This window comes from Labeo rohita, chromosome 2 (assembly GCF_022985175.1).
Source record: "Labeo rohita strain BAU-BD-2019 chromosome 2, IGBB_LRoh.1.0, whole genome shotgun sequence".
NCBI classification, from domain to species: Eukaryota; Metazoa; Chordata; class Actinopteri; order Cypriniformes; family Cyprinidae; genus Labeo; species Labeo rohita.
In genome coordinates, this window is record NC_066870.1 from 29,589,740 (window position 1) to 29,617,338 (window position 27,599).

General features: G+C 35.5%; 3 protein-coding genes across 5 annotated transcripts; 1 reads left to right on the top strand and 2 right to left on the bottom strand.

Annotated features, from left to right (window-relative positions):
• Window positions 1-436: 436 nt before the first annotated feature.
• Window positions 437-11,856, top strand: acvr1l (activin A receptor, type 1 like). 2 transcript variants are annotated; one of them, XM_051130539.1, is made up of 12 exons: window positions 437-579; window positions 1,651-1,726; window positions 2,027-2,131; window positions 2,278-2,357; window positions 4,133-4,384; window positions 4,687-4,901; window positions 5,879-5,978; window positions 6,923-7,069; window positions 7,177-7,452; window positions 7,601-7,798; window positions 7,929-8,059; window positions 9,418-11,856. In XM_051130539.1, the coding sequence occupies exons 4-12, from the start codon at window positions 2,291-2,293 to the stop codon at window positions 9,550-9,552; spliced, it is 1,521 nt and encodes a 506-aa protein (XP_050986496.1). In that variant the 5' UTR covers window positions 437-579; window positions 1,651-1,726; window positions 2,027-2,131; window positions 2,278-2,290; the 3' UTR covers window positions 9,553-11,856. The 2 variants fall into 2 exon arrangements, with proteins under 2 accessions (XP_050986496.1, XP_050986488.1); XM_051130531.1 differs by lacking the exon at window positions 2,027-2,131.
• Window positions 11,857-12,698: 842 nt separating this feature from the next.
• Window positions 12,699-20,356, bottom strand: d2hgdh (D-2-hydroxyglutarate dehydrogenase). Its single transcript, XM_051130516.1, has 10 exons — window positions 20,241-20,356; window positions 19,390-19,710; window positions 18,304-18,361; window positions 18,078-18,217; window positions 17,645-17,838; window positions 17,272-17,440; window positions 17,010-17,153; window positions 15,642-15,784; window positions 15,382-15,547; window positions 12,699-14,986 (listed from the first exon to the last, which is right to left on the bottom strand). Exons 2-10 carry the CDS (start codon window positions 19,706-19,708, stop codon window positions 14,724-14,726), a joined length of 1,596 nt encoding a protein of 531 aa, XP_050986473.1. The 5' UTR covers window positions 19,709-19,710; window positions 20,241-20,356; the 3' UTR covers window positions 12,699-14,723.
• A 938-nt stretch (window positions 20,357-21,294) lies between these two features.
• znf622 (zinc finger protein 622) lies at window positions 21,295-27,529 on the bottom strand. 2 transcript variants are annotated; one of them, XM_051096059.1, is made up of 7 exons: window positions 27,403-27,529; window positions 25,315-25,869; window positions 24,901-25,161; window positions 24,649-24,811; window positions 23,493-23,608; window positions 21,993-22,136; window positions 21,296-21,819 (listed from the first exon to the last, which is right to left on the bottom strand). In XM_051096059.1, the coding sequence occupies exons 2-7, from the start codon at window positions 25,865-25,867 to the stop codon at window positions 21,686-21,688; spliced, it is 1,371 nt and encodes a 456-aa protein (XP_050952016.1). In that variant the 5' UTR covers window positions 25,868-25,869; window positions 27,403-27,529; the 3' UTR covers window positions 21,296-21,685. The 2 variants fall into 2 exon arrangements, with proteins under 2 accessions (XP_050952025.1, XP_050952016.1); XM_051096068.1 differs by lacking the exon at window positions 27,403-27,529 and having other exon boundaries at window positions 21,295-21,819.
• Between the last annotated feature and the right edge of the window lie 70 nt (window positions 27,530-27,599).

Genomic DNA, 27,599 nt, shown 5'->3' on the forward strand with positions numbered 1-27,599 from the left:
TAACTTCAAACTTGCTTCTGGTCAAAATAAAGCGCATAATACATAATAATAACGCTGTTCTGATCAAGAAACTAATTAATCTACATCTTGGAATCCTGAGGGTCAGTACATTTTCAGCAATTTTTTTTATTTTTGGGTGGTTTATTCCTTTAATATCATCTCATGTTTGTATCACTTTAAAAGTTGCTTAATATTTAATACACTGCATTCACTAATAGAGCTAATAGCAACTTTGACGAAATTCCTTTAAATATATATATATATTTAAATATATTATTATTAAAAAGAAAAGTATGCACTCTATCAATAGTGAACACTCTTGCTTCTTGAGGTTGAGCCAAAAACGTTTTGCCCAAACGTTGTCAAAGTTATTTTAACGATTCGGGCACTTCCATTCGGCGGACTGCGGTATCCCACAATGCTCTGGCGCGTCACTTGTTTATGGTGACGTCACGGCGCAGTCTTTTCAGTCTCTCTGGGTGGCGGCAGACAGTCTGTCAGCGCCTGAAACACGACATCGAATAAAACAGTAAAAACGGGGAACATTAACACAAACATGAATCTACATCGCAGCTAAAGGTAAAAGCCGTCTTTAATGCCACTTTGATTTGTTGGAAATAAACGCGGCGAGTAAACAATGGTCGGTGTTAGCACAGTTAGCACAGCTGCTGCAAACAGGCCGATTATTAGATACAGTTATAATGGAGACGTTATTATGATATGTCGACAGCTTCAGTTTTTGCGTGTTATTTTATGTTTTTGTTGTTGTTTTGTGTTGTATGTGTTTGGATCGTTACTGTAGGAGATCTGATAATATTGTAAGGACTTGTATCTGGGAAAGCAGATCATCTGTAGTGTTATTGTCACCCAGGTTCTTTAATACAAGAGCCTTATATTATTATTAGCCTTATGTTATGTTATGATTAGTTAATCAGCTGGTAAAAAAAAGTCTGTTAACAGGTCTATGTGTAATTCATTGAATGACAGTCATTTTGATTGTTTTGTTGCCTGTGAGAATCGTAGATCATAATAAAAGCTCACTCCGTTTTTACGTTTTTCGTCACTAAAAACCTTGAAATATCCAGCTGCTGGCTGCAAAATTGTTACTTGTGTGTGTAAAATTAAAATGAACACTATGTAATTCGTTCAGGTTGCTGAGAATCCAACTGAGACAACGTGAAAGCTTTTGGAAAAATTTAAAAAGTAGAAATCACTATGTAGAATTTCAAAGAAAGTATGATTTCACAATGTAAAGTGGATATTTCTAAATTATTACTATTTAAGGTTCTCTCATATCAACTGAACCACAATGTTATTATATAAAAATAAAACTGCAGTTTTCTGAATTTTTACTCAAATTGAAAAGCTAATGATATAATTTTGAATGAAAAAACACTATTAATTCAGAAAAATGCAAAATAGGAGTATTGTTGGGATCCTTTGCATTTGCAGAAACTTGTGTTAATATTGGGAGCAGCAAAAGGGAATCAAGCCATGAGTCAGTTCCAGCTCTCTTACTATCAGTGTGCAAAGACTTCCAGGCACCCCTCTTATCCTGTCACTCTCTGTTCCTGAAAAAATGCCCATGAGTAAGGCACTGCTGTGGAAAAAGTTTAACATGCTGCTTTGGTTTCAATCATCTTTTTTTAGGATCCAATGGAAAGAAATAGTCTGGCTGTGCGCATACTAAAAGGCAGTGCTGAGAGTCACCTGAGGAGTTGTACAAGTAAGACTGTCCTTGTCACTTTTGTGTAAAATTGCATTTTGGATCATTTTGAAAGGATTTTGGCAGGATTAAGGAGGCATTGAATAAAAAGAAGCTACACCATTTAAAAGTCAGTTTTCAAGGACTCGTAGTCTATAATTAGTCATGATGTCCTTGTGAATTGTGTCCTTGAATATTACACCATAATGGTGAGTCCTACACCCCCAAAATGCTTGTTCCTTTTTGCCTCTTCTAAAGTGCTCCTCCACTGTCTTTGATGTCACTCCATAATGGGCATCTCTCTCTCCTCGGTTGCCATAGGGACGGCCCCCTGTCTGACACACACACGCGCGTGCACACACTGTGTGTGCGGAAATATTTGTGGCAGGAGAGAGAGGCAGAGCACAGCTGCACTCTCTAAAAAATGTAATTAAGCCGTCATCTTTGTGGTTCTGTTCTCTTATTGGCAGTTGATTCTGGCCCACTGTTCTGTAGAACTTTTAAACTAAGCAGGTGATTTGTGGTGTTTCTTGGTTTAAATGTGCATTTGTAACACCTTGCTTTTCTTTCAGTGCAGTGAACCAAATGGGGCATTGCAGTACCCGAATCATCGTCCTATTCCTGCTTCAGTTCTTACGGACATCAGCTAAAGGTAAAGAGCTGGGGAACATAAATCCTTTTTAATTTTTTTTCCTTAAATTACATTTTATCTCATTGTTGCATAGTATTATTATTATTATTATTATTATTATTAATAATAATAATTATTATTTATCTTTATTAGATTATTTTATATGTGATGTGGGTAGTTCTTAGGAGTACTTTATTTTAAAGAAATAAAAACGTAATCAAGGATAAAGTCCTTTTCAATTCTTTTTTTTAATTGTAAAATATAAAATATTTCTTGAGCATCAAATCAGCATATTAAAATGATTTCTGAAGGATCATGTGACACTGAAAGCTGGAGTATTGGCTAATGAAATTCAGCTTTGCTGTCACAGGAGTAAATTACATTTTCAAATACACTACCAGTCATAAGTATTTGAACAGTAAGATTTTGTGATGTTTTTTTAAAGAAGTTTTATTCTGTTAACCAAGCCTGTATTAAACAGTACAGCAAAAACAGTACAATTTTTTAAATATTTTTACTATTTAAAAAAAAAACTGTTTTCTATTTAAATATATTCCTGTGATCAAAGCTATATTTTCATGATCCTTCAGAAGTCATTACAATATGCTGATTTGCTGTTCAAGAAACATTAATTAGTAGTAGTAGTAGTAGTAGTAGTAGTAGTATAAATATTTAAAACAGGTGTATACATTTTTTTTTCAGGATTCTTTGATGAATAGAAAGATTCAAAGATCAGCATCTATCTGAAAAAAAAAAAAAAAAAAAAAAGCTTTTGTAACCACTCAAAAGCTTGGAGTCAGTATAATTTTTTTGGGAAATATAGAAATGAATACTTCTATTTAGCAAGGATGCTTTAAATTAAATAAAGGCATTTATAGTGTTACAAAAGATTTCTATTTCAGACAAATGCTGTTCTTCTGAAGAACAATGAAAGAAACCTAAAAAAAACCTACTGTTTTCAGCATAAAAAAAATAAGAAGAATAAATGTTTTTGAGCAGCAAATCAGAATATTAGAATAATTTCTGAAGGATCATGTGACTGGAGTAATGATGCTAAAAATTCAGCTTTGAAATCACAGGAATAAATTAAATTTTCAAATATATTCAAATAGAAAACAGTTTAAATAGTAAAAATATTACAAAACTGTACTGTTCTTGCTGCACTCTGGATCAAATAAATGCAGGCTTGGTGAGTAGAAGAGACTTTAAAAACATTACACATATATGGATGTACTATCCCTTTAAGGCAGAACAGATAATATATATTTCATTTTGGCAGCTGGAAATAGCATAGAAGCCAGCCAATGAAAATGGAGCTGCCAATGTCAACCAACTTTTGCCATTTTTGTGCACAAAGTCACAGTCAAAACATCCAGCCATAACACAGTAGGTTTGGTATATCTAGTCAAAGTTGTACTTTCATTAGGTGTCATTGTCCTCTCTCCTCAGGCTCTGTTAGCATGTCTCACGGAGAGCATAAAACATGAATGCTGGGTTAATTGATCTGTGTCACTGATGCTCTCTGGCCTTTATTCTGTGTAGCCAATTTGTAAAGTCGACAGAGTTCAGTGTCACAGGAAATGAAGGCAGGGAGAAGGGAAGAAAACAGTCTCAGTTATCAGGCGGAGAGAGTCTCGTCTGTGAGGTCTGGCGTCATGCTGCTCTTCCTTAATTAATTTCATTGTTCCCAGAGTTTTTGCAGCTGGCGACAACTGACAAATGGCTACAGACTGAGTCCCTTTTTTCCTTCATTTATGATATAACTTCCTGACTTTCTGTTTTCTGTCTTTCTCCAGATGTCTCCATTGACTGCATGTGTGTCGGCAGCGACTGTAATGAGCAGCAGTGTACTGGAGACCAGTGTTACACCTCTGTTATCATTAGCAACGATGTGACAACATTTAAACGTGGCTGCCTTGTCGGGCCGGAGAGCAAACGCATGACCTGCTCTGCAACACCCTCTGCTAGTTATGTCGTAGAATGCTGCTCCCAACACATGTGCAACGCCAACGTCTCCAGAGAGACCCTTCTTCGACTACTGCTGACAAGTAAGTCAATTCATTCTTTACAAATTCAAGTCGTTGTTTCATAATCTTATACCATAAAAAGTATTTTAGCCATAAAAAGTAAAATGTATATAATTTTTTTTTTTTTTTTAAATACTTTTTTTTTTCCTTCATTAAATTGTCATCTAAAAATCACTGGGCCATCTTTGAGCTCAATTATTATTTTATTCTATTAATTATTTACTTCATGGATTTATGTAACTTAATAGTTGAATACATTCTAACAAATTAGTTTTGCTTTCCAAAAAAAAAAGAAAACAATTAAAATATGTGTCTCTGAAAAGGTCCAGAAGGAGAGGCAGCTGTGCATTATCGTGTGGAGATGTTGGTTCTCTTTGTGTTGGGTCCGTTTGTGGTTCTGGGTTTGCTGTCTGTGCTGGCTTTGCTGGTGTGTCGTAGACTCCATCACGGGCGTCTGGAAAGACTGCATGAGTTCGACACTGAGCAGGGGGCCATAGACGGGCTCATTGCATCTAATGTCGGAGACAGCACACTTGCGGTATTTCACTTCTATATTTTACAAAAAAGGTTTCTTAATATTTTCTAAATATCCGAGCTAGTATAGAAAATGTTAAAAAAAAAAAAAAAAAAAAAAAAAAGTGAATAATTATAATGGAAAGTTCACTCATGATTCCTAAATTATCACTACCATTTGAAAGTTTGGGGTTGATTTAAAAAAAAAAAAAAAAAAACTTTTAAAACAGTAATATGTGACCCTGGACCACAAAAAAAAATAATCGCCTTTAAAGGTGTCCAAGTGAAGTTGAAGTTCTTAGCTATTCATATCACTAATCAAAAATTAAGTTTTGATAAAATTACGATAGGAAATTTACTAAACGTTTTCATGGAACTTTACTTAATATCCTAATGATTTTTGGCATAAAAGAAAAATGTCTAATTTTGACCCATACAACGTATTGTTGGCTATTGCTACAAATATACCCGTGCTACTTATGCCTAGTTTTGTTGTCCAGGGTCACACTGTGAAATATTATTACAATTATATTTTTCTATTTTAACATTTTAAAATGTAAATTATCCCTTTGATGGCAAAACTTAAATTTCAGCATCGTCACTCCAGTCTTCATAAAAAAATAATTCTAATATGTTGTTTTGGTGCTCAAGAAACATTTATTATTATTATTATTATTATTAATGTTGAAAACAGTTGTACTTTATATTTTTGTGAAAACCATAATACGTTTGTGATTCTCTGAAGAATAGAATGTTTAAAAGAATAGATTTTATTTGAAATAGAATTTTTGTGTAACAGTGTAAATGTCTTCACTGTCACTTTTGATCAAACGAATGCATCATTGCTGAATAAAAGTATCAGTTTCTTTCAAAAACAAAAAAAATCATACTCACCTCAGACTTTTGAATGGTGGTGAATGTTGCAGTGGTTTAGCTGAAGTTGTTCTGTATTCAGTCTTTAATGTTTAGATAAGGACTCATCGGTCTAGTGTTGTTTTCTAGGATCTGATGGATCATTCCTGCACATCAGGCAGTGGTTCAGGACTGCCCTTTCTGGTGCAGAGGACGGTTGCACGGCAGATTAGCCTGGTGGAGTGTGTCGGTAAGTGAAATCAAAGGATGTCCTTAGTACATAGATGACTACAAAATCTGTCTCTAGAAGTGTTCTGCTGTCTTTACAATAAATTACACATTTGTGACCCTGGAGCACAAACCAGTCTTAAAGGAGAAGTCCACTTCCAGAACAACAATTTACAAGTAATTTACTCACCCCCTAGTCATCCAAGATGTTCATGTCTTTCTTTCTTCAGTCATAAAGAAATTCTGTTTTTTGAGGGAAACATTTCATTTTTCTCCATATAATGGACTGATATGGTGCCCTGATTTTGAACTTCCAAAATGCAGTTTAAGTGCGACTTCGAACGATCCCAAATGTGGTTGTAAATGCCGTTTGAAGCTGCATTTAAACTGCATTTTGGAAGCTGAAAATCGGGGCACCATATCAGTCCATTATATGGAGAAAAACAAAATTTCTTTACGACTGAAGAAAGAAAAACATCTTGGATGACAAGGGGTGAGTACATTATATGTGAATCTTTGTTTTGGAAGTGGACTTCTCCTTTAAGAAGCACGGGTATATTTGTAGCAATAGCCAAAAATACATTGTATGGGTCTAAATTATCGATTTTTCTTTTATGCCAAAAACCATCAGGATATTAAGTAAAGATCATGTTCCATGAAAATATTTTGTACATTTCCTGCAGTAAATATATCTAAACTTAATTTCTGATTAGTAATATGCATTGATTTAAAGGCAACTTTCTCAATATTTAGATTTTTTTTTTTTACACACCAGATTTTCAAATATCTTGGCCAAATATTGTCCTATACTAACAAACCATACATAAATGGAAAGCTTATTTATTTTAGATTTCAAAAAATTGACCCTTATGGTTATGTTGTCCAGGGTCACAATTATCTAATTTCTGTTTAGTAAAATGTAAGTTACAGACATTGATGTATGCAATATGATTTCTGTGTACTCAGGCAAAGGACGGTATGGGGAAGTGTGGAGAGGCCAGTGGCAAGGAGAGAATGTAGCTGTGAAAATCTTCTCCTCCAGAGATGAGAAGTCATGGTTTAGAGAGACAGAAATATACAACACTGTTCTACTACGACATGAAAATATATTAGGTGAGTCAGACGTATTTTTTATCTCAGACAATAGCTTCTTTTAAGTAAAAGAATTGCTAGAACAAATAAAAGAGCAGGGTAATGTTATTTTAAACTCTTCTTTGCAGGTTTCATGGCTTCTGATATGACCTCCCGAAACTCTAGCACTCAGCTGTGGCTCATCACACACTACCACGAGAACGGCTCGCTCTATGACTACCTGCAGCGTGTTGCCGTGGAGATGGCAGATGGACTGCACATGGCGGCGTCAGTAGCCAGCGGGCTGGTGCACCTGCACACGGAGATCTTTGGCACCGAGGGCAAACCGGCCATCGCTCACAGAGACCTGAAGAGCAAGAACATACTGGTGAAGAAAGATCTGCAGTGCTGCATCGCTGACCTGGGTAATTTCTGACAAGCAATTTTTTTTTTTTAATCATAAATATCATACGTTTTTTTTTTTTTTTTTACCGACCCAAAATTTTTGAATGAAAATAGTTTTACATATAGACAGTCCATTGATTTTCCACTTCTGCTTGTATCTCTTTGTAGGTCTTGCAGTAACACACACGCAGTCTGATAATCAGCTGGATGTGGGCAACAATCCTAAAGTGGGAACTAAGCGCTACATGGCACCAGAGGTTCTGGATGAAACTATTCAGACAGACTGTTTTGATGCCTATAAGAGGGTGGATATCTGGGCCTTTGGGTTGGTGCTGTGGGAGATCGCTCGCAGAACCATCAGTAATGGTCAGCTCACTGGACTCTGTTCAAAAATATTGCACTATTTTGCCAGCATTTAAGGACAATGTAGATCAGATTGTTCTCCAAATAAATGCTCAGTGACTTATTTTTTTTTTCATCCACTGTGATCTTACAGGAATTGTAGAAGAATACAAGCCGCCTTTCTATGACCTGGTGCCTAATGACCCCAGCTTTGACGACATGAGGAAAGTGGTTTGTGTGGAGCAACAAAGGCCATTCATTCCCAACCGCTGGTTTTCAGATCCCGTAAGTACTGATGAGACAGTCTCTGTATTCCTGTAAACATGTTTACCTTACTCTCATACACTTGTACTGAAGGAATGAGTCCTAAAATCCAGAAATGAGTTCACATTTTTGCACTTCCAGTTCGTTTGAGTTTATAGTTGAATGCCTGAGATGCATTACAGGGATATGAAAATTTAAACTAAAAATAAAAATTCTATCATTGATTACTCATCCTCATGTCATTCCAAACAAGTAAGACCTTTGTCCATCTTCAGAACATAAATTAAGATAATTTTGATGAAATCCATGAGCTTTCTGACCCTTAAAATAGTCCAATGTGACATCAGTGATTCAACCTTAATGTTATGAAGCTACAAGAATACTTTTGTGTGCAAAGAAAGCAAAAATACAGACTTTATTCAACAATTAATAAAATTAAGGTTGAACCACTGATGTCACATGGACTATTTTAACGATGTCCTTATTACCATTCTCGGCCTCAAACATGGGAGTTGCTTTGCTGTCTATGTAGGGTCAGAAAGCTTTTGGATTTAAAAAAAAAAAAACGTAATTTGTGTTCTGAAGATGAACAAAGGTGCTATGGATTTGGAACATGAAGGTGAGTAATTAATGACAGAATTTTCATTTTTGTGTGAACTAGCCCTTTAAATTTCATCACATCAAACAGGAGAACTCATCTACTCATTAGTGTGCTTTCATAGCCTACTTGTGTTTATAATCAATTATGATCCTTCAAACTATTCTAACTAAAACTTTACAACTGATAGAATTTAAGACCTGAATTTCACATAAAGTTATTTCACATAAAAGACTTTTACATGTCTTACATAATCCACAAGAATCCACAAGAGAAAATAATAGTTGAATTTATAAAAATGACCCTGTTCAAAAGTTTACATAGGCTTGATTTTTTTTTTTTAGTGATAGTTGTTTATGACTCCCTTGTTTGTCCTGAACAGTTATACTGCCTGCTGTTCTTCAGGAAAATCTTTTGGGTCCCACAGATTCTGTGGTTTTTCAGCATTTTTGTGTATTTGAACGCTTTCAAACAATGACTGTATGATTTTGAGATCTGTAAACAGCTGTCACTAAAAAAGTAAAATAAAAAGCACAGCTGTGGATCATTCAGGTAACAGTACAGCTCTATTTTCTCTTGTGGACTATGTGTAAACGTCTTTTATGTGAAATCTTATTCAGGTCAGATTACTAAATAAAAAACATCATGCATTTTGGTAAAATCAAAAACAGACTCTGCAAGGTGTATGTAAACTTTCGACTTCAACTGTAAATGTTAACATTTGTAGTCGACAGGAGATCCTGCCTATGATCTGAAAACAAATGTTTTTGTGTGGTCACAGACCCTGTCTGCTCTAGTGAAGCTGATGAAAGAGTGCTGGTACCAGAACCCCTCGGCTCGACTCACTGCCCTGCGCATCAAAAAGACTCTGGATAAAATCCACAGCTCACTGGAGAAGGGCAAAACCGACTGCTGAGGAGAGAACTACTGACCGCTCGCCCGCTCATTAAACAGACACTGTGTGTAACCAGACCGTCGGAATCAAGCGCTGGCATCTGTCCCAACTCTAACATGCTGTTTATTCGCTTTGTTCTTCCTGTCCATTGGCCTAAAAACTTTTTATAGAGAATTACGCTCTTTTATGGATCATTTTTCCAAGTGGGACTTCCATTTCCCCTCCAGAAACAACGTAAAGGAGAAAAATACGGACACGGTCTGACAGGCCTTGAAACCCTCCATCACAGAATTTTTTTTTTGCGCCATCGCGTTGTCTATTTAACCATTGGCAGACTTTAAAGATTTGTACTTTTCAGAAAAAAACGAAGAGGATACACACGCTGAAATGCAATCAGTACCCGTAGTGAGTGTGTGTATGTGTGCGCATGATTCTTATTACAACCAGAAGAACTTTATAGCTGTAATGTCACTTGCTTTTAGAAATCAGATGTTTTTGAGCTTTTCAAAGGTTCTTGTAGATAAATAGGCGAAAGTCAGTCAGTTTCTGAATTTGCTGTAGTTGACTTGTGTTATAAAGCTCTTTGGTTACAAAATGCCACTATGTACAGTAGAGAACTACAAACTAGTGTCTTTAATTAGGCCCGTTTATGATCAGAATAGAGTGATTAGAGGGATAGTTCACCCAAAAATGAAAAAATCTGTCATCAGTCATGTCATTTCAAACTTTAATAACGTACCTTTTTCTTTAAAACACAAAAAAAGATGTTTCCATGCTGCTCTTTTTCCATACAGCGAGTGCATATAGTCACCAGGGACGGTCAGTCTGCCTGAAAGTGAAAGGAACATATGAAACAAGGTCATATGGGTTATGGATCGACATGAGAATGAGAATTTATTTTTGTGTGTGAACTATCCCTTTACTCCCAGTCTAGTCATGCTCATAGCACCCCATGAGGGCTTCCTTTGACACAAGGCCTTTTTTTGACCTGTTGCCTCTATGCCTGCCTGACAAAAGCCATTGTAGCACATCGTAGTGCTTTTTTGTAGCAGTTCGTCTTTCTCTTTGCCCTCACCGGCATGCATACTTGATGTTTCTTCACTGACAATCAGCCGCTGTCCAGTAGGGCCTGAATTATTTGCTAATGTCATGTACAAAACCCTACTTACGTGTGTTCAAGGTGACGTGTCAACACACTAACAGCTAGTCATAGTCAGACAGTTTTGTGAATTTGCATATTTGTTTACCCTCACGCTTTTTGACACTTTTGTATCAACATACGCCATGAACCAAGAGAATGCTGATGATTTTTAAACATTTTTGACTATTTAAAAGTGCAGCGTCACTCTAATATAGGATTTATGAGGTTTACAAAGGAAAACACTATCGTTACACCCCAAGTCGAAATGGTTTGTGTACGTCGCTTTTGGTTTGGGTTGAGTTGCGTGACGTTTTATTAAAAATTTGTTGCTGTCATGACACACTACATGAGACGGCTTTGTACCGCTCAACACTGGTCACTTTTGCTCTCCCCGAAATGGATGAACGTTTACATATTTGTGTTCTACAGGGGAACGATGTTAGGAATTAGACTACAGGAATTGTTGCATTATGAACTGTGAATATGTTATAATGAAGAACCCATATGTATGTTACTGGAATATAAATGCAAGACAGTTATGAATTAAAAACAAACCTGCTCTTTTCATTCATTACAATGGTGGAATGGGTTTTCTGTCATGTCCTTGTGCTTTACAAAAGGTTGCCCATGCTGTGATAATGCTTTCTGTCTTTATCATGCATCTGTCTTGAGTTTTCCTGCACAGAGAGATGAGCTAAATGAAGCCTTGGGAAAGGTTTCCTATTGTCCGAGTCTACTGGGAAATGACCTTCTTATCTGTGGTGATGTTTACGGGAGGTCTGCAGCCTCTCTCTGATATTTATGCTTTTATAGCTGGTCGTACGGCGACTAAAGCTAATGAGGAACCTAAATGCCAACCGACTTGCAGATGCAAGATCAGTTGTAGACTCCTTTAGTGACTGTCTTTAAAAATTGGCTCTGAAAAAGCTTCAAATGTAGTTTCACAGCTTTCTTTCAGATATTGTTTTCCATTTAGCATGATGGACGGATCCTTTATGAATTGATTTGTACATGATGAGAGGGGGAAAAAATATTTATTCCATTAAAAAGGCATCAGCCATTGTTAACCAAAATATTATTTTATTGTCTAAATGGATTTAACCATTTTTTTGTTGGTGCGGAACATTAGACACAATGTGGTGTATTTACATAATAAAAAATAAAATCTCATGCTGGGCTTTTAATTTAAAGAATTCAGTGCTTGTTTCATTTGTCTAAAGCTACATTTTTGTAGATGATCTTCACAATACACCATCAAACAAAATTGAATTTCTTACTGTATGCCATTCAACAAACAGGTAAGTTAGTTCTTTCCCAAACACCAATGTTTTTATGACTGCTCAAAAATTTCAATGCTATGTGGTTTTCTTCAAAATGCACAAAATTTGAACAGTGAGTGAGCACATCATAACATACTTCATCTAAGCTAATCGCTACACATTTGTAAAACTGATCTGAGATCAGGTAAAAAGCCACACAGACACTGGTTCATGGGTTACGACAGGGGTCACCAAACTTGTTCCTGGAGGGCCGGTGTCCTGCAGAGTTTACCTCCCATTTTCCTCAACACACTTGCCTGGAAGTTTCAAGTACCTAGTAAGACCTTGATTAGCTGGTTCAGGTGTGTTTGATTAGGGTTGGAGCTAAACTCTGCAGGGACAGTGGCCCTCCAGGACTGGGTCTGGTGACCCCTGGATTAGGAGATCCACTGAAATTTTCAAAGTTATGACATAAAGCCTTCTTTGCGGAAAACCTCATGATTTTGGCAGTTTGACACAATCTCTGAATCACTGCTTCAAAACAAATAATTCAAAATCTTCACAAAGCAATGTCTTGAAAACGTAAAATGGTAAGTGATATATTACCTGTAATAAAACCTGAATCAACATAGTCACATTCATCACATTTGCCATGCAGTGACTCAGTAACAATGCCAGTCTCTAAACTAGAAACTACTTAGGTCTATAAATAGCCTTGCCAAGTAAGTTTTCACTGTTACACCTCATTATGAATAGAGGATTTGCACTTACGCCATTGTTTGGTCCGTTAGCTGGATGCGCGGCCATATTAGAGATACTCAGATGTAAAAAAAACAGCATTGATTGCCCGGGTAAATATACTATTGAACTATGTTGTTCTGCTAATTTATGCTGTCTAACCCACATCAAAAAATGTGCTTAATCATATAGAGAAGGACTTTGTAAGCAGGAAAGGGCACTATTTTGACAAACTAAAGTTAACAGGGGGTAAGGATATGTATGAGAAGTATTATTTAAAACATATTAAATAAGGATGTGACGAGATCCGATGTGTCTCGCGAGACCAGTCAGTATCCTCCCAACATATTTTGCCCTGTTTACACTATTAATCCTTAAAATATCCAGGTGTCGATTCAAACACCCACGCCATCTTATTCCTGAATGACAACGATTTACCTGTGTCTATTAGGACTGTTTCACATCGCTAGTGTCAGTGGAGTGTGAGAAGCAGGTTTTGTCGCTGCCCATATTAATGAATCAGAGGGTCGGGGTAAATGTGAACGCAGAAAAAGCAACACTAACAGTCTTTTCAACCACATTATAATCATTATTTCTGTGTTACAGACATTTAAATAATAGAAGTACTGGGATAAAAGTTTATAGTTTGGGTATAAACACTTATTGTCCACAGTAGCGATCAAAACGAAAGTATTTTAACACGTGTATCTATTGTAACGCTTATCCTCTTCTGCCAGCAGGTGGCGACAACTGCCCGTTTTAAACATGTCATTGAATCATTCATTCAGGAGATTCCAATAGTCAAACAAGTCTTAATGAAGTGAGACACTGACTCCTTCATTGAATGTTTTTGTTTAAATGAATATATGTATTTAAAAGACTTAAGCAATGAACAGTTTGTCAGAACCACTAGTAAATTATGTTATTTTGTTTAGTTTTCTAATCTTTTTTTCTCCAGAATCGTGAGAGAATCATGGTTTCCAATTTATAAAAAACAACTAGGATTCTCAACTTATCCAGAATCATGAAGCTCTTGTTTAAATGTTGTTTATTACTGCATATTATTCATTAAAATTGAAGTTCAAAATGCACCTTAATTTTTTTGCATTTTGTCATTTTCAGTTGAATAAAAGACTTTTTTCAATATATATGTCATCATTGAGGATTTCTTAAGAAAAGTTTAAAAATCTCGTCTCGTCTCGTTCTTGTGAACCCAATCTCGTGTCTCGTCTCGTCACACCCCTAATATTAAATTATTTCACCTACCAGACTGGAAAGGATAAGAAAACACAATAATGTTTTCAAGATTCTTGCCCTGGAAATACTGGTTCAGTTTGGCCAACCACAAATCCCTTTTGTTCCATAGAGAGGTTTTTACACTTTTCCTTGATTTGTTATAACTTTTAGCAGTCTATAGTACTCCAAATGATTAACCAGGTCCGACCAATTAGTATAGCCCAAAATGTGACAATAACTGACCATTTTCAGCAGCAATAATCAGCAAAATATGCGTTTCGTTCCATTCAGTACATTGTTTAAGTCAGTGCCGACAATATGACTAATTGATGACGCATCATGATAACATATTCTTTTGGCTAATGTCAGCGTAAGGTGGTTTTTGTAATGTTATTTCAAAACAACTAATTTCAGCAAGTTAGTACAACGACGGCATATAAGCTGCTTACCTGCTCACAAAGTATATTTTTTGAATATCCGTTTTTGTTATTGGGAAAGTTGATGTTAGTTTTCATTCATTCATTTTCATTTGCACTGCCACTGATCGCAACTATCAGATTCGTCCGGACAATGTAACGTCAGTAGAGCCTTAGCACAACTCACAATTTCCAAAACAGTATTCCTCCGCAAGTAACTTGCAGTTTTATGATAGACAGTGTAGTTTTAAGCACGACTTCTAAATCACAAGAGTGAATAAATGAAATACTTTGGGTCTGATCTATTACAGTTCATTCAGTTCAATGATAGTATTACAATAACACTGTGGCAAAATAAAATCAGCCTGATTTTTCATATAAATCATGAACACCATGAGACTATTAGTGTATGTGGTCTGGCAGTGTTTTGTACGGATTGAGAATGCCTTTGGGATCCAGCATGGCTTTAATGCTGCCCATGAGGGCAACTGCCTCTGAGGGTTTACTGTAGTAAATGTAGTTTCTCTTCTTCAGACCAAGCCCATGCTCGGCACTGATGCTGCCTTTCCATTCAGACGTCCACTCATATACATACGGCTCAATGGCAGCCAGTAGAACGGGGTCTTTAGACGGGGAAGTGATGTTTAGATGAAGATTTCCATCACCTGAAACAAAATAAGAAGAAATACTGAAAACCAAGAGAAAGTGGTGTTTTTATTTTCATTTTGAAAGTCGTCTCTTGAATTTATTTGATCAAAAGTACATCACAAAACTTTTAAAAATTTGGAACTGACTTTAAAAACACTTGCTGACTTTGTAAAGCGACTATGTGACTTAAAGCTAAAAAAAAATGTCTTTCATTACATGATTTTCAATCAATTTGTCAACTCTGGCTGCCTAGAATTTGCAGACTGGCTATGACTTTCAGGAACTAGTGTCAACTTCAACTCCAACTCCAACTCCAAATTCAGAGCAAAATTCTGGGCAAAAGTTGTGTAGGGTATTCCAGCTTCAGATATAAAACAGTCCAGCAATTATTGTAAGACAAAAAAAGCCATACCAACATGTCCATAGCCCACAACATTCTTGGCCATGCCTCCAAGGTGCCCCCTCATGTCTTGGACTAAATCGTAGATCTTCTCCACCGGGAGGGAAATGTCATATTTGTAGGTGTACCCTTCATGTGTCAGAGCTTCGGTGATTCTCTCCCTCAAAGACCACAATGCCTGTGTATGAAACAAAATCTTCAGCTCTAGACAGAACAAACACCAATTCAAAAACACACAGAATTCTGCTAATCAACATAAGTGTGTGGAGTGCCTTGATTTTTGTTGCCTCTGTCGCAACTGTCCCATCGGTCACTATAGATGATGACATGACCTCTTCAAGGAAGTTATGGAGTTTTTCTTCATCATGGGCTGCATTGGATCCAGCAGTCTCGATAACAATGTAAAAAGGACTTTCTGTAACACATATCATTCAAGAAAGTCCAATAAAAACAGAAATGAGTGTTAGCCAGCATTTTTAAAACATCTGCTTACTTAGTTGATGCTGGACTTCTACAATCATCTACAGTTAAAGTGAAAAGTTTACATACACCTTGTAGAATCTGCAGAATGTTAACTATTTTACCAAAATACAAGGGATCATACAAAATGCATGTTATTTTTTCGTTTAGTACTGACCTGAATAAGATATTTCACGTAAAAGACGTTTACATATGGTCCACAAGAGAAAATTATAGTGGAGTTTATAAAAAGTTTCAAAAAGTTTACATACACTTGATTCTTAATACTGTGTTGTTACCTGAATGATCCACAGCTGTGTGTTTTTGTTTTTATTGATAGTTGTTCATGAGTCCCTTGTTTGTCCTGAACAGTTAAACTGCCTGCTGTTCTTCAGAAAAATCCTTCAGAGCCCTTTGAACCCTTTCCAACAATGACTGTATGACTTTGAGATCCATCTTTTTACATAGAGGAAAACTGAAGGACTCATACGTTCTTACGTTTCAAACTCTTAATGCATGGTTTTGTCCTTCTGGAGCATCAGTGAGTGTTTGAACCTTCTGTATAGTTGCATATGAGTCCCTCGGTTGTCCTCAGTGTGAAAAAATGGATTTTAAAATCACACAGTCATTGTTGGAAAGGGTTCAAATACACAAAAAATGCTGAAAAACCAAAGAATCTGTGGGACCTGAAGGACTTTCCTGAAGAGCAGTAGGCAGTTTAACTGTTTAGGATGAATAAGGGACTCGTGAACAACTATCACCAAAAAAAAAAACAGCTGTGGCTCATTCAGGTAACAACACAGTATTAAGATTCACTTTTGAACAGGCCCATTTTTATAAATTCAACTATTATTTTCTCTTGTGGACTATATGTAAATGTCTTTTATGTGGAATATCTTATTCAGGTCAGTACTAAATAAAAAAAATAACATGCATTTTGTATGATCCCTCTTATTTTGTTAAAATAATTAACATTTTGCAGATTCTGCAAGCTATATGTTAACTTTTGACTTCAACTGTATATACTTTAAATGCCCCTACCCTACATATTTTCCAATAGTCCACGTCACTTACTTGTATATCACAAAAGAAAAGGTCTGTCACTACTTCCATTACATCTTCACTTTAACAACACAGATACCCAAATTTAACTTTGAAACAGTAAAGACACTAGTGTTTACCTGTGATGGGGTTGGTGAGTTTCAGATGCTTCTTCAGGAGGCTCATACAGGAGGCATCTAAAAACTCAAAAGCAGACAGGATCTCTCCCAGCATCCCTCTACAACACTGAAATGTTTCCAGCAGTTGCTGGAAGCTGGAGCACCCTGCAGGACACATAAGGAGCTACAAAAAGTGAAAAGGAGATCTGCAAGTAAAGGCCCACTGACGGCCCACATTAGCAAGTTTAAAATGTGCTTTTTGACATTTGACATCCGATTTTACCTAAAAACGCTACATTGACAGCTCTAGGCTTGCGGGGGCACAGGATGGAAACTGCAGTAATAACTCCTAATGTCCCTTCTGAGCCAATGAAAAGCTGCTTGAGGTCATAACCAGTGTTGTCCTTGCGAAGTGTGGCCAGGCAGTTTAAAACCCGCCCATCTGCCAAAACCTACACATGTGAGACATACAGGAATGCAACTTAAAGCAGTCTAGATCCTTTTCATTACATGAAAAGAGCATGATTTCTGCCTCTTAATGATTCAGGTCTATCACAAAACATGAATTTATTCTTATCAAACAGTATGTGGAATAATCATATGAGCAAGAAATATTTATACTTATATGACATTTCTGTTAAAATGGAGGCCCTTACCACTTCCAGGCCCAGAACTGTCCCACGGAGCGACCCGTAGCGCAGCAGTCTGAGACCACCTGCATTAGTGGACACATTTCCTCCAATATGACAGCTTCCCTTCGCCCCTAGATCCAGCGGCATGATGAAGTCTCTTTCTTCTAGATAGTTAGATAGGTTCTCCAACACACAGCCTGCCTGACAAGTGAGGATACCTGGAGGCCAAACAAAGATCTTTTTAAGAAATGTAAAGGGATAGGTCTTAATGAAGGCCTTACGGTTTGGAACGACATGAGGGTGAATAATTAATGACAGAATTTTCATTTTTGAGTGAACTATCCCAAATGGTTTTGACTTGGTAATTAATATTTACATCTGTCACTAACGATAGATGCTTCTTGTAAACTTATGATAACAGAGTGATCTAGCAAACACATACAGAGTATATGCACACCTGAGATATTGTCGAATGTGATGACTTGGTTCATTAAAGAAGTGGAAAGGATGATCTCATCAAAAACAGGGACGCTTCCTCCCACCAGACCCGTGTTTCCTCCCTGCGGACACACCGCCAGATTCCGCTCATTACAGTACCTGTGAAAAACACGGATGATTTGATGATACAGTTCTTGTAAGCAAATACAACTGTAAAATTCAATGTTCAAACATGGAAAACTGACCTAAGAATCTGAGAGACCTCTTCTGTTGTTTTGGGTCTCAGGAGTACTTCACTATTGCCTTCAAGAAAAACACAATCATTAATTTTAATCTTAAATATTATAATTCTCTAACACTATGCTTATTGTATTAATCAGTATTACATACTATCAGTAGACTGTATTCAGAATCTGCTGAATCTTTAGTTTTCATCTTGTGTTTTCATATCACACACTACCAGTCAAAAGTTTTTGAACAGTAAGATTTTTAATGTTTTTTTTTTTTTAATAAGTCTCTTCTGCTCACCAAGCCTGCATTTATTTCATCCAAAGTACAAAAAACTTAAAAAAGTTTGAAATATTTTTTATTATTCTGTTTTCTATTTGAATATATTTTAAAATGTCATTTATTCCTGTGATTTCAAAGCTGAATTTTTAGCATCATTACTCCAGTCACATGATCCTTCAGAAATCATTGTAATATTCTTATTTGCTGTTCAAAAAACACTTATTATTATTATTATGTTAAAAACAGCTGAGTAGATTTTTTTCAGGTTTCTTTGATGAATAGAATGTTCAAAAGAACAGCATTTATCTAAATTAGAAATCTTTTGTAACATTATAAATTTAGCATCACTTTTAATCGATTTAAAGCATCCTTGCTAAATAAAAGTATTCATTTCTATAATTTATTTTCCAAAAAAATTAAAAATAACAAAATTATACTGACTCCAGGCTTTTGAATGGTAATGTTACAAAAGCTTTTTATTTCAGATAAATGCTGATCTTTGGATCTTTCTATTCATCAAAGAATCCTGGGGAAAAAAGTACTAAACTGTCAGCAAATAAGCATATTATAAGGTTTTCTGAAGGATTATGTGACACTAAAGACTGGAATAATGATGCTGAAAATGTAGCTTTGATTTTATTTTTAAACAACTAAATGCAGGCTTGGTGAGCATTAGACTTCTTTAAAAAAAAAAAAAAAATCTGAAAAATCTTTCAAAATTCAAACTTTTGAACTGAAATGTGACAAACAGCCACTTGTTTGTAGATAGAACATACATAAAACTTTAAAACTATTTTTTAGGAAATACAAATCAAGTTCACCTTCCACTGTCTTAAGCCAGTCTACATTGCAGGACTTCAGCAGGTCTGGATCAGTGATGGTCCTTTCAGGCAGCAGTGTTTTAAAGAAGGCAAGGTCTTCCTGTGTGACCCTGGAGAAGGGTAACCGTGGTGGGGCAGCACCCAGGTTGCCTGGACTGGCTCCCAACCCTCTGCTGTGCACATAGCGATGCTGAATCAGCTGGCTGGAGCGCACTATCAGACCTCTGCCTACTGTGAAAGCAGTGCTGTACTGTGGGCACAGTGACCAGATACATAAGGGCTTTAGAGGAAGTCTTGCGAACCTCTGAAAGATCCCCATATCTATAGTGGAGAGAACATGACACAGATTACTTACATTTCTAACTGCAAATATTGTACTCACAGTTTAAGCTTAAAACTATCATGCAATGGACTGATAACACCATTAGATACACATTAACTTCACTCTTATCAAACAGAATTATCTACATGTTGCAGAATATTCCATAATAGAGTATCAGAATACAATGTATATCAGAATATAAACATGATATTAGATTGAGATATATTATTACTATATAATATGGAGTGTTTTATTTATTTTACGTCACTGCATAATTATAATAACATTCATGGTCAGCAAACAGTTTGGTAGAGGCTCATAATAACAACATACTGTTGACTCAAGTAACTGCAAAATGCAAATGAAATACATTTCCCGTGGTTCCTGTCTGCATTTGTTACATAAAAGGGTTAACAGCTTTAATACACCTGACTTAGAAACATGTTGGTGCTTTGACCCTTAAGTTCATTAACATTCGTTAAATGTATTCAAAATTTGGAGACAAAATATATCCGGTTGGAATACCTACTGTGTCAGAGGTGACGGGAGTTTGAGCTGATTTCACATTATATCACAAAGTCACTTAATCTTATAACATTTTTCCTACAACACAGTTCTGTTCAAATGTTATGATTAACTTCCTCGTGACCTTTGAGTTTTTGCAACAGGATTACAAGGTGAAAAGCGCTGCCTATCGGCCAGGAGTACAATGACGCACATGGTTCCTATATAATTATCGTACCTTCTTATGATTTCTACCACACGTACACTACCGGTCGAACGTTTTTGAACAGTAAGATTTTTCATGGTTTTTAAATAAATCTCTTTTGTTCACCAAGCTTGCATTTATTTGATCCAAAGTACAGCAAAACCAGTAAAAATGTAAAATATGTTTACTATTTAAAATAACTGTTTTCTATTTGAATATATATAATAATAATAAAATGTAATTTATTCCTGTGATTTCAAAGCTAACTTTTGAGCCTTTAGAAATCATTCTAAAATTCAGATTTGCTGCTTAAAGAATATTATTATTATATTAAACATTATTCTTATGTTGAGAATTTTTCAGGTTTTTTTGATTAATAGAAAGTTCAGAAGAACAGCATTTATCTTAAATAGAAATCTTTTGTAACATTATAAATGTCTTTATCATCACATTTGATAAATTTAAAGCATCTTTCCTAAATTAAAAAAAAAAAAGGATTCATCAAAGAATCATGAAAAAATGTATTTAACCATTTTAAATATTGATAATAATAATAAATGTTTCCTGAACAGCAAATCAGCATATTAGTATGATTTCTGAAGGATCATGTGACACTGAAGACTGGTGTAGTGATGCTGAAAATGTAGCTTTAATAACAGGAATAAATTACATTTTAAAATATATTCAAACAGAAAGCAGTTATTTTAAACAGTAAAAATTATTCAAAATGTGTATAATTTTGCTGAACTTTGAATCAAATAAATGCAGGCTTAGTGAGCAAAAGAAACTTATTTTAAAAACATTAAAAGTCTTTTTTGACTGGTAGTGTATTATAAAACAATGACAACACATGCATTTTAACTTACAATATGATTATTTTCTGAAAGAAATACCAAGCAACAGGTCAGGCATTGTTTATTTTATTGATAATTCATACGGTATTATAAATCTGAAGGTGGTCTATATAATATGTTTAATCATTTACAAGGATTATTAAAGGTGGAAATGGTAATAAAGGTCATTATGAATAGTTTTCGCACCCAAATGTGGCAATCTCATAATCTGATCTCCATGATTGGCATATCTAAAGCACAGTGTTTCCTTTTACACTATGAATATTGTCTTATACATTCATGTATGATGTTCCACCTTTATTTATGACATTAGCAGCAGTTCACATCTTAGCTAAATCAACACACAGACTGTCAGACTACTGTTATGAACTTTAAAAAGTTAGTATCTGCTGATGTTGAAGGTTAATTAGTTTAGAACATGACTTGAGCTCTGAAATGGGTCTGCTTGGTGGCGTTATTGCTCATGCCCGTCTTCAGCATAAACTTGGACTTCATCCTTCGCATGTACTGCATGTCCTTCTGTTGCTGGCTCACAAAGCCTTTACCTACAAGAGAAGATATGGTTTAAACAGTCATTTTTGCAGTGGTGAATGAAAAATGAAGTTAACCATCAGAAATAACACACCAGATAAAGATGTAAAGGAACAGCTACATGATCTGCCACATCCACACAACCATATGCTGGATAAATCCTTCTGACATTGGAGACCTAACTTACCAAAGTCTCCTGCCCATCCAAGTGCTTTGTACTGTTTAAGAACTCGACCAACAGCCTTCTGGTTATGAGCCGGAACCAACGCCCTCTGAACACCAAACCTCTGCTTATAGTACCTCATTAGGGAGCGATGGCCAATCTTAGCACCTGGAAGACACAGCAAAAACAGAGTTTGGTTTTATTTGCATTTTAATTGCTAATGCACAAATTTAGGTGTAATTTTTCTTCAAAAGCAAAATATTTCCTTGCATACTTAAGTAACTTAGTGCTTAAAAAAAATAATTAATTGCATATTTTTTCTGAAATTAATCACGATTAATCCCTCCTAACATTTTTAAATATACTTTTATATTGCAGTAATTTAACATTCCATCTTTAATGTAGAAACAACATAATTTTTAACATAATTTTCTGTTTAATGGCATCTTTGTTAAAGGAGAGTATCACTGATACCAGTACTACTGATGTCTGTATAAAATTGTTTATTTAAAAAAAAAAAAAAAAAAAAAAAAAAGTTTAGACTTTAATAAAATAACTTATAATTTAAAGGAGAAGTCCACTTCCAAAAAAAAGATTCACATATAATGTACCCACCCTCTTGTCATCTGAGATGTTCATGTCTTTCTTTCTTCAGTCGTAAAGAAATTATGTTTTTTGAGGAAAACATTTCAGTATTTTTCTCCATATAATGGACTGATATGGTGCCCCGATTTTGAACTTCCAAAATGCAGTTTAAACGCGGCTTCAAAAGATCCCAAATGCGGGTGCAAACAATCCCAGCCGAGAAAAAAGGGTCTTATCTAGTGTAACAATTGGTCATTTTAATAAAAATTATACAATTTATATACGTTTTAATGCCAAACGCTCGTCTTGTCTTACTCAGCCTGGACTGTTTTTGTTTCGGTTCATGACAGTTAGGGTATGTCGAAAAACTCCCATCTCATGTTCTCCCTCAACTTCAAAATCGTCCTATATCGCTGTTTTACCTTTTTTGTTAAGGGTGTTTGATCTTCTTTGCATGTTCACTTTGCAAAGACTGGGTCGGTACTTCTGCAGCGATGTAGGATGATTTTTGAAATTGAGGGAGAAAATATGATTGGAGTTTTTCGACATACCCTAACTGTCTTGAACCAGAATACACAGAGTTCAGGGAGAGAAAGGCAAGGCGAGCACTTGAGATTAAAAGGTATTTAAATTGTATTATTTTTTAATGAAAATAACCGATCGTTCCGCTAGGTAAGACCCTTCTTCCTCAGCTGGGATCTTTTACAACCGCATTTGGGATCGTTTCAAGCTGCATTTAAACTGCCTTTTGAAAGTTCAAAATCGGGGCACCACAGCAGTCCATTATATGGAGAAAAAATGCTGAAATGTTTTTCTCAAAAAACATAATTTCTTTATGACTGAAGAAAGAGACACGCCTGTGTTAACACGCAAATTTTGACAGGACTAGTCATAACATAACCGAACAGAAACACTGTAAATACAGCTGTCCATCAGTACCTGAGGGCAAAGTGAGCTCCAGCGTCTCATCATCAAACTCTACAGTCTTTTCATCAGGCAGGTCACCATCCTTCATCTCCACGTCATCTCCATCTTTAGCATCAGGATAACTGCTCCTATTTGTTTTAGAGGGACAATGATTAGTGCTCACATTTAAAAAAAACAATGTTTTTTAAAACATTCTTTTATTACAGCTGATGATGCTTAAACGTAGAACCTCACTGATGGTGAACACTATTTCTATGTAGATTTTACAACTAAAAATATCCCAATTCACATGAGAGATCAATTTAAAATAGAAACGTTACAAAAAATCTGAATTTGTTTCACTTAAGGTAGGTTAATTCATAAGAATTTTGTTATTTTTTTTTAAAGTCACAGAAGCTTGTTCACATTAGTGTCTAAGGTTTAGACAACCTGAAATGTAAAAAAATTAGTGCTGAGCAACGATTAATCTTAAACACATTAATATATGTGTACTGTGTATATTTATTATGATTATAAAAACACACACACATACAGTATATATTTTAAAATATTTATATGTACATATTTATATTCATATAATTTATATTATATATAAATATATTTAAATATAAACAATAGACTTTTCTTAAATATATACATGCATGTGTGTCTTTATATACAATTATATTCAATTTAAATATACACAGTACACACACACATATTACGTACACAAAAACATATTTTGGATGCGATTAATCGCGATTAATCATTGTCCAGCACTATTAAAAACTATATATAGAAATTAACATTAAAGCTGCAGTCTGTAACTTTTCTGTTCATAATTTACAAAACGTATATAGTAAGTGAGTACATCATGAATCCACTTCCCAAACTGTGTTTTTGGCTTATCCTGAATCAGTACAATACACCTATAATACGTTTTTATATTCTGACTATTTTAGACTGGTTTTGGTAGGAACCCCTGCGTGACTCATCAGAGACATAAACAGAAAGAAGTAGCTCTGGCTACAAAGTTCTTCCGCAAGACGCATGCAGTTTTCTTTATTAACAGCTTGAGCGTCAAAATGACGGACTGTAGCTTTAAGCAAGATGAATAAATGCTGCAGAATCATTGCTCACAGTAAAAAGATAATCCAAAAAAACACCTGGTCAAATTATTTGAACAAACCTAAAGTCATAGAAGTCTGCAAACTCAAGTGCGGCGTCTCCGTCTGTGAATAGTTTGCAGTGACTCTTGTCGGTCATGTGTGCCTGAACTGCTTCTGTCGAGTAGAATGACTTCCCTTTCTCATTACACCATAAACACACCTTACCAACGCCAACCTTCTCTCCTACAGAGAAATAGCCAGAGAAACACTGATTAATGGCAGAAACATTTTGAAAGAGAAAGTTCATAACTTCAGTTATCTCTCTGGCTTACCCAAGTATGAAATTAGTCCTCTCAGGTCCACCAGATACTCAATATCAGGGAGGAAGAAGCTGTGTATTTTGGTCATGTGCGTCATGTTTCGGGTGAGTGTGCGTGAATGATGTCCGCAGAACAGACAGTCTGTCACTGGGATTGACCCGGGGGCCAGAGCTGCCCCGGATGTGGAGTCCTCCTCCATCTCCTCCTCCTCTTCTTCATCATCATCATCATCTTCATCATCCATATCCTCATCCCCATCAACATCCTCCCATTCTTCAAAAAACAAGATTTATAATAAATTTTCAAAGTAAATCAAAGTCATATTTATTTTTATAGTGCCTTATACAATATGGATTGTGTGTTTTGTGTATGTATATGTATGTTTGTGTGTGTATGTAACAGTATTTTACTATAAATCATTCTTACCCTCCTCTTCTTCTTCTTCACCCTCCTCCGCTGCGATCTTCTTAGCCTGCTGTTCGAACCACTGCAGCCGAGGCGGTTTATCTGGCCGTGTTCTGACCCGTTTCTCTGTGGGTGTGGCCTTAGAGGGGGTGTGTCTCTGCTGATCCCTCAGTGCTTTCTGAAGCGCTTCATTCTGTGCATCTTTATCTAGCTCCGCCCCTTTCTCCAGATTCTTCTCGTTCATTCGCTGGACAGTCTCCTGTGCAGCGGTCAAGGCTTTCCTCTCAGCCTGCTGATGCTTATTGGACTGGATATGATTGTTGTAGGCGTTGTCAGTGGAGAATTTTTTGTTGCAGGTGGCGCAGTAGGCCGAGCCGTGTCCGCCGCTCTGACTCTGCTGCTCGGCTGCCGCCCGTTGAGCCAGCACTCGCTCCTGGAAGTTTTCTGCGGTGACCGGAGGCATGTCTGCAACCTTTCTCTTCAGATTGTAGCGGTGCCAGTCTGTTTTATAATGTGCCCGCTGGACCTCGCCATCAGAGAACTGGACACGGCAGCTGATGCACGTGTATGACATGACTGCAGAAAAATATACAGAGATTATGAATCAAATTCTTGCGTGGCATTTTTATAATTTGGGTAACATTTTGTGATTCTAGTGGTCAAAACTGCCCAAAGACCAAATTTAAGTGAATTTAATGTATTTGTATTTTAGTTTAATAATATTTTTACATTTAACATTTTCTTTTTTTCTATTTTTATACTATATTCACCTCTAAATTAATCACTATTAAATTCTATTTAAAAAAAAAAAAAAAAAAAAAAAAAAAAAAAAACTATTTAAAAAAACCTAAATATTATTTTTAATTAATGCAGTATTTAATTTAAATGGCATTTAAAAACTGAATGGCTGGTGACAGATTAGTAATAAAAATCATATGTACTATGATGTAGGGACAATGGATGCCTTTATAAACATATATGTGATCCTGGACCACAAAACTAGTCTTAAATAACACGGGTATATTTGTAGCAATAGCCAAAAATACACAAAATTATCAATTTGTCCATTATGCCAAAAATCATTAGGATATTAAGTAAAGATCATGTTTCATGGAGCCATTTTGTAAATTTCCTACCATAAATATATCAAAACTTAATTTTTGATTAGTAATATGCATTGCTAAGAACTTCATTTGGACAACTTTAAAGGCAAGTTTCTCAATATTTTTATTTTTTGCACCTTCAGATTCCAGATATCCAAACAACTCATAAATCAATGGAACACTTATTTTATCATCTTTATATATATATATATATATATATATATATATATATATATTTTTTTTTTTTTTTTACAGAAAATACATTTGTATTAATATACAATTACACTTTATCAGAGGATATTGTTGTCAAAGTTTAGTTTTTTTGTGCAATTTTGTATAACATTTAGGTTATATTCACTTCAGTTCATAGGTTTGTCTGCATTAGTGTGTGTATGTGTATTTGAATGGGAGTGTCTATACTAAACTCTGATGATAAGTTATTTTGTACTTGGAAACGTTTAAAAAAATACATATATACTGTATATTGCTTTTTCCAAAATTATGTAATTAATTAATAAACAGTGAAATAACAGCAAAGCCGTAAAAGCTGTATTTTTGTTTACGTTAACCAACATCTACGAGATACAAATACAAGATAAAACGTATATTTTACACAATTAAGAATAACTATTTGCACAATTGGACTGTTTGACTCAAAATCTGTTTTACTGTATATATTATGGTACACTACGTACTTATGTAAAAACAATGTATAATGTAAATTACAACGCATGTTATGAGTACGACAACTATCTCCGGTCTCTTCTACATTAAATGAGACTTATTTAAATAAACAAGGGAACAGGCTACAACACCGCTCAAAAGAAAGATGAAAGCATGACGTTTTATCATATGACGTTGAGCCATATGTACATAATAGCAATATAACAGTGTTACCAAATCACGTAATATCTGCGTACAGTCATAACAAGACAAATACGTGGTAAATCTGAATAGATGTACTTCAAGATAATTAATTTTACCCGATCAGAAAATGTGATCTTACTTGGTTTGTTTGATTCTCCCCAGTAGAAGTTTACAGCTCCACAGCAGTGACAACACGAGGATGGTGAAACAACCTTTGAACCCGAACACAAGTGAACTCACAGACCCTGCGCCACCCTGCGGTATGGAGGACAAACCACGTCTTCTGAAAGATGAAAGATGTCAGAAGTCTTTAACTCGACATTCGGTGGTTTATCG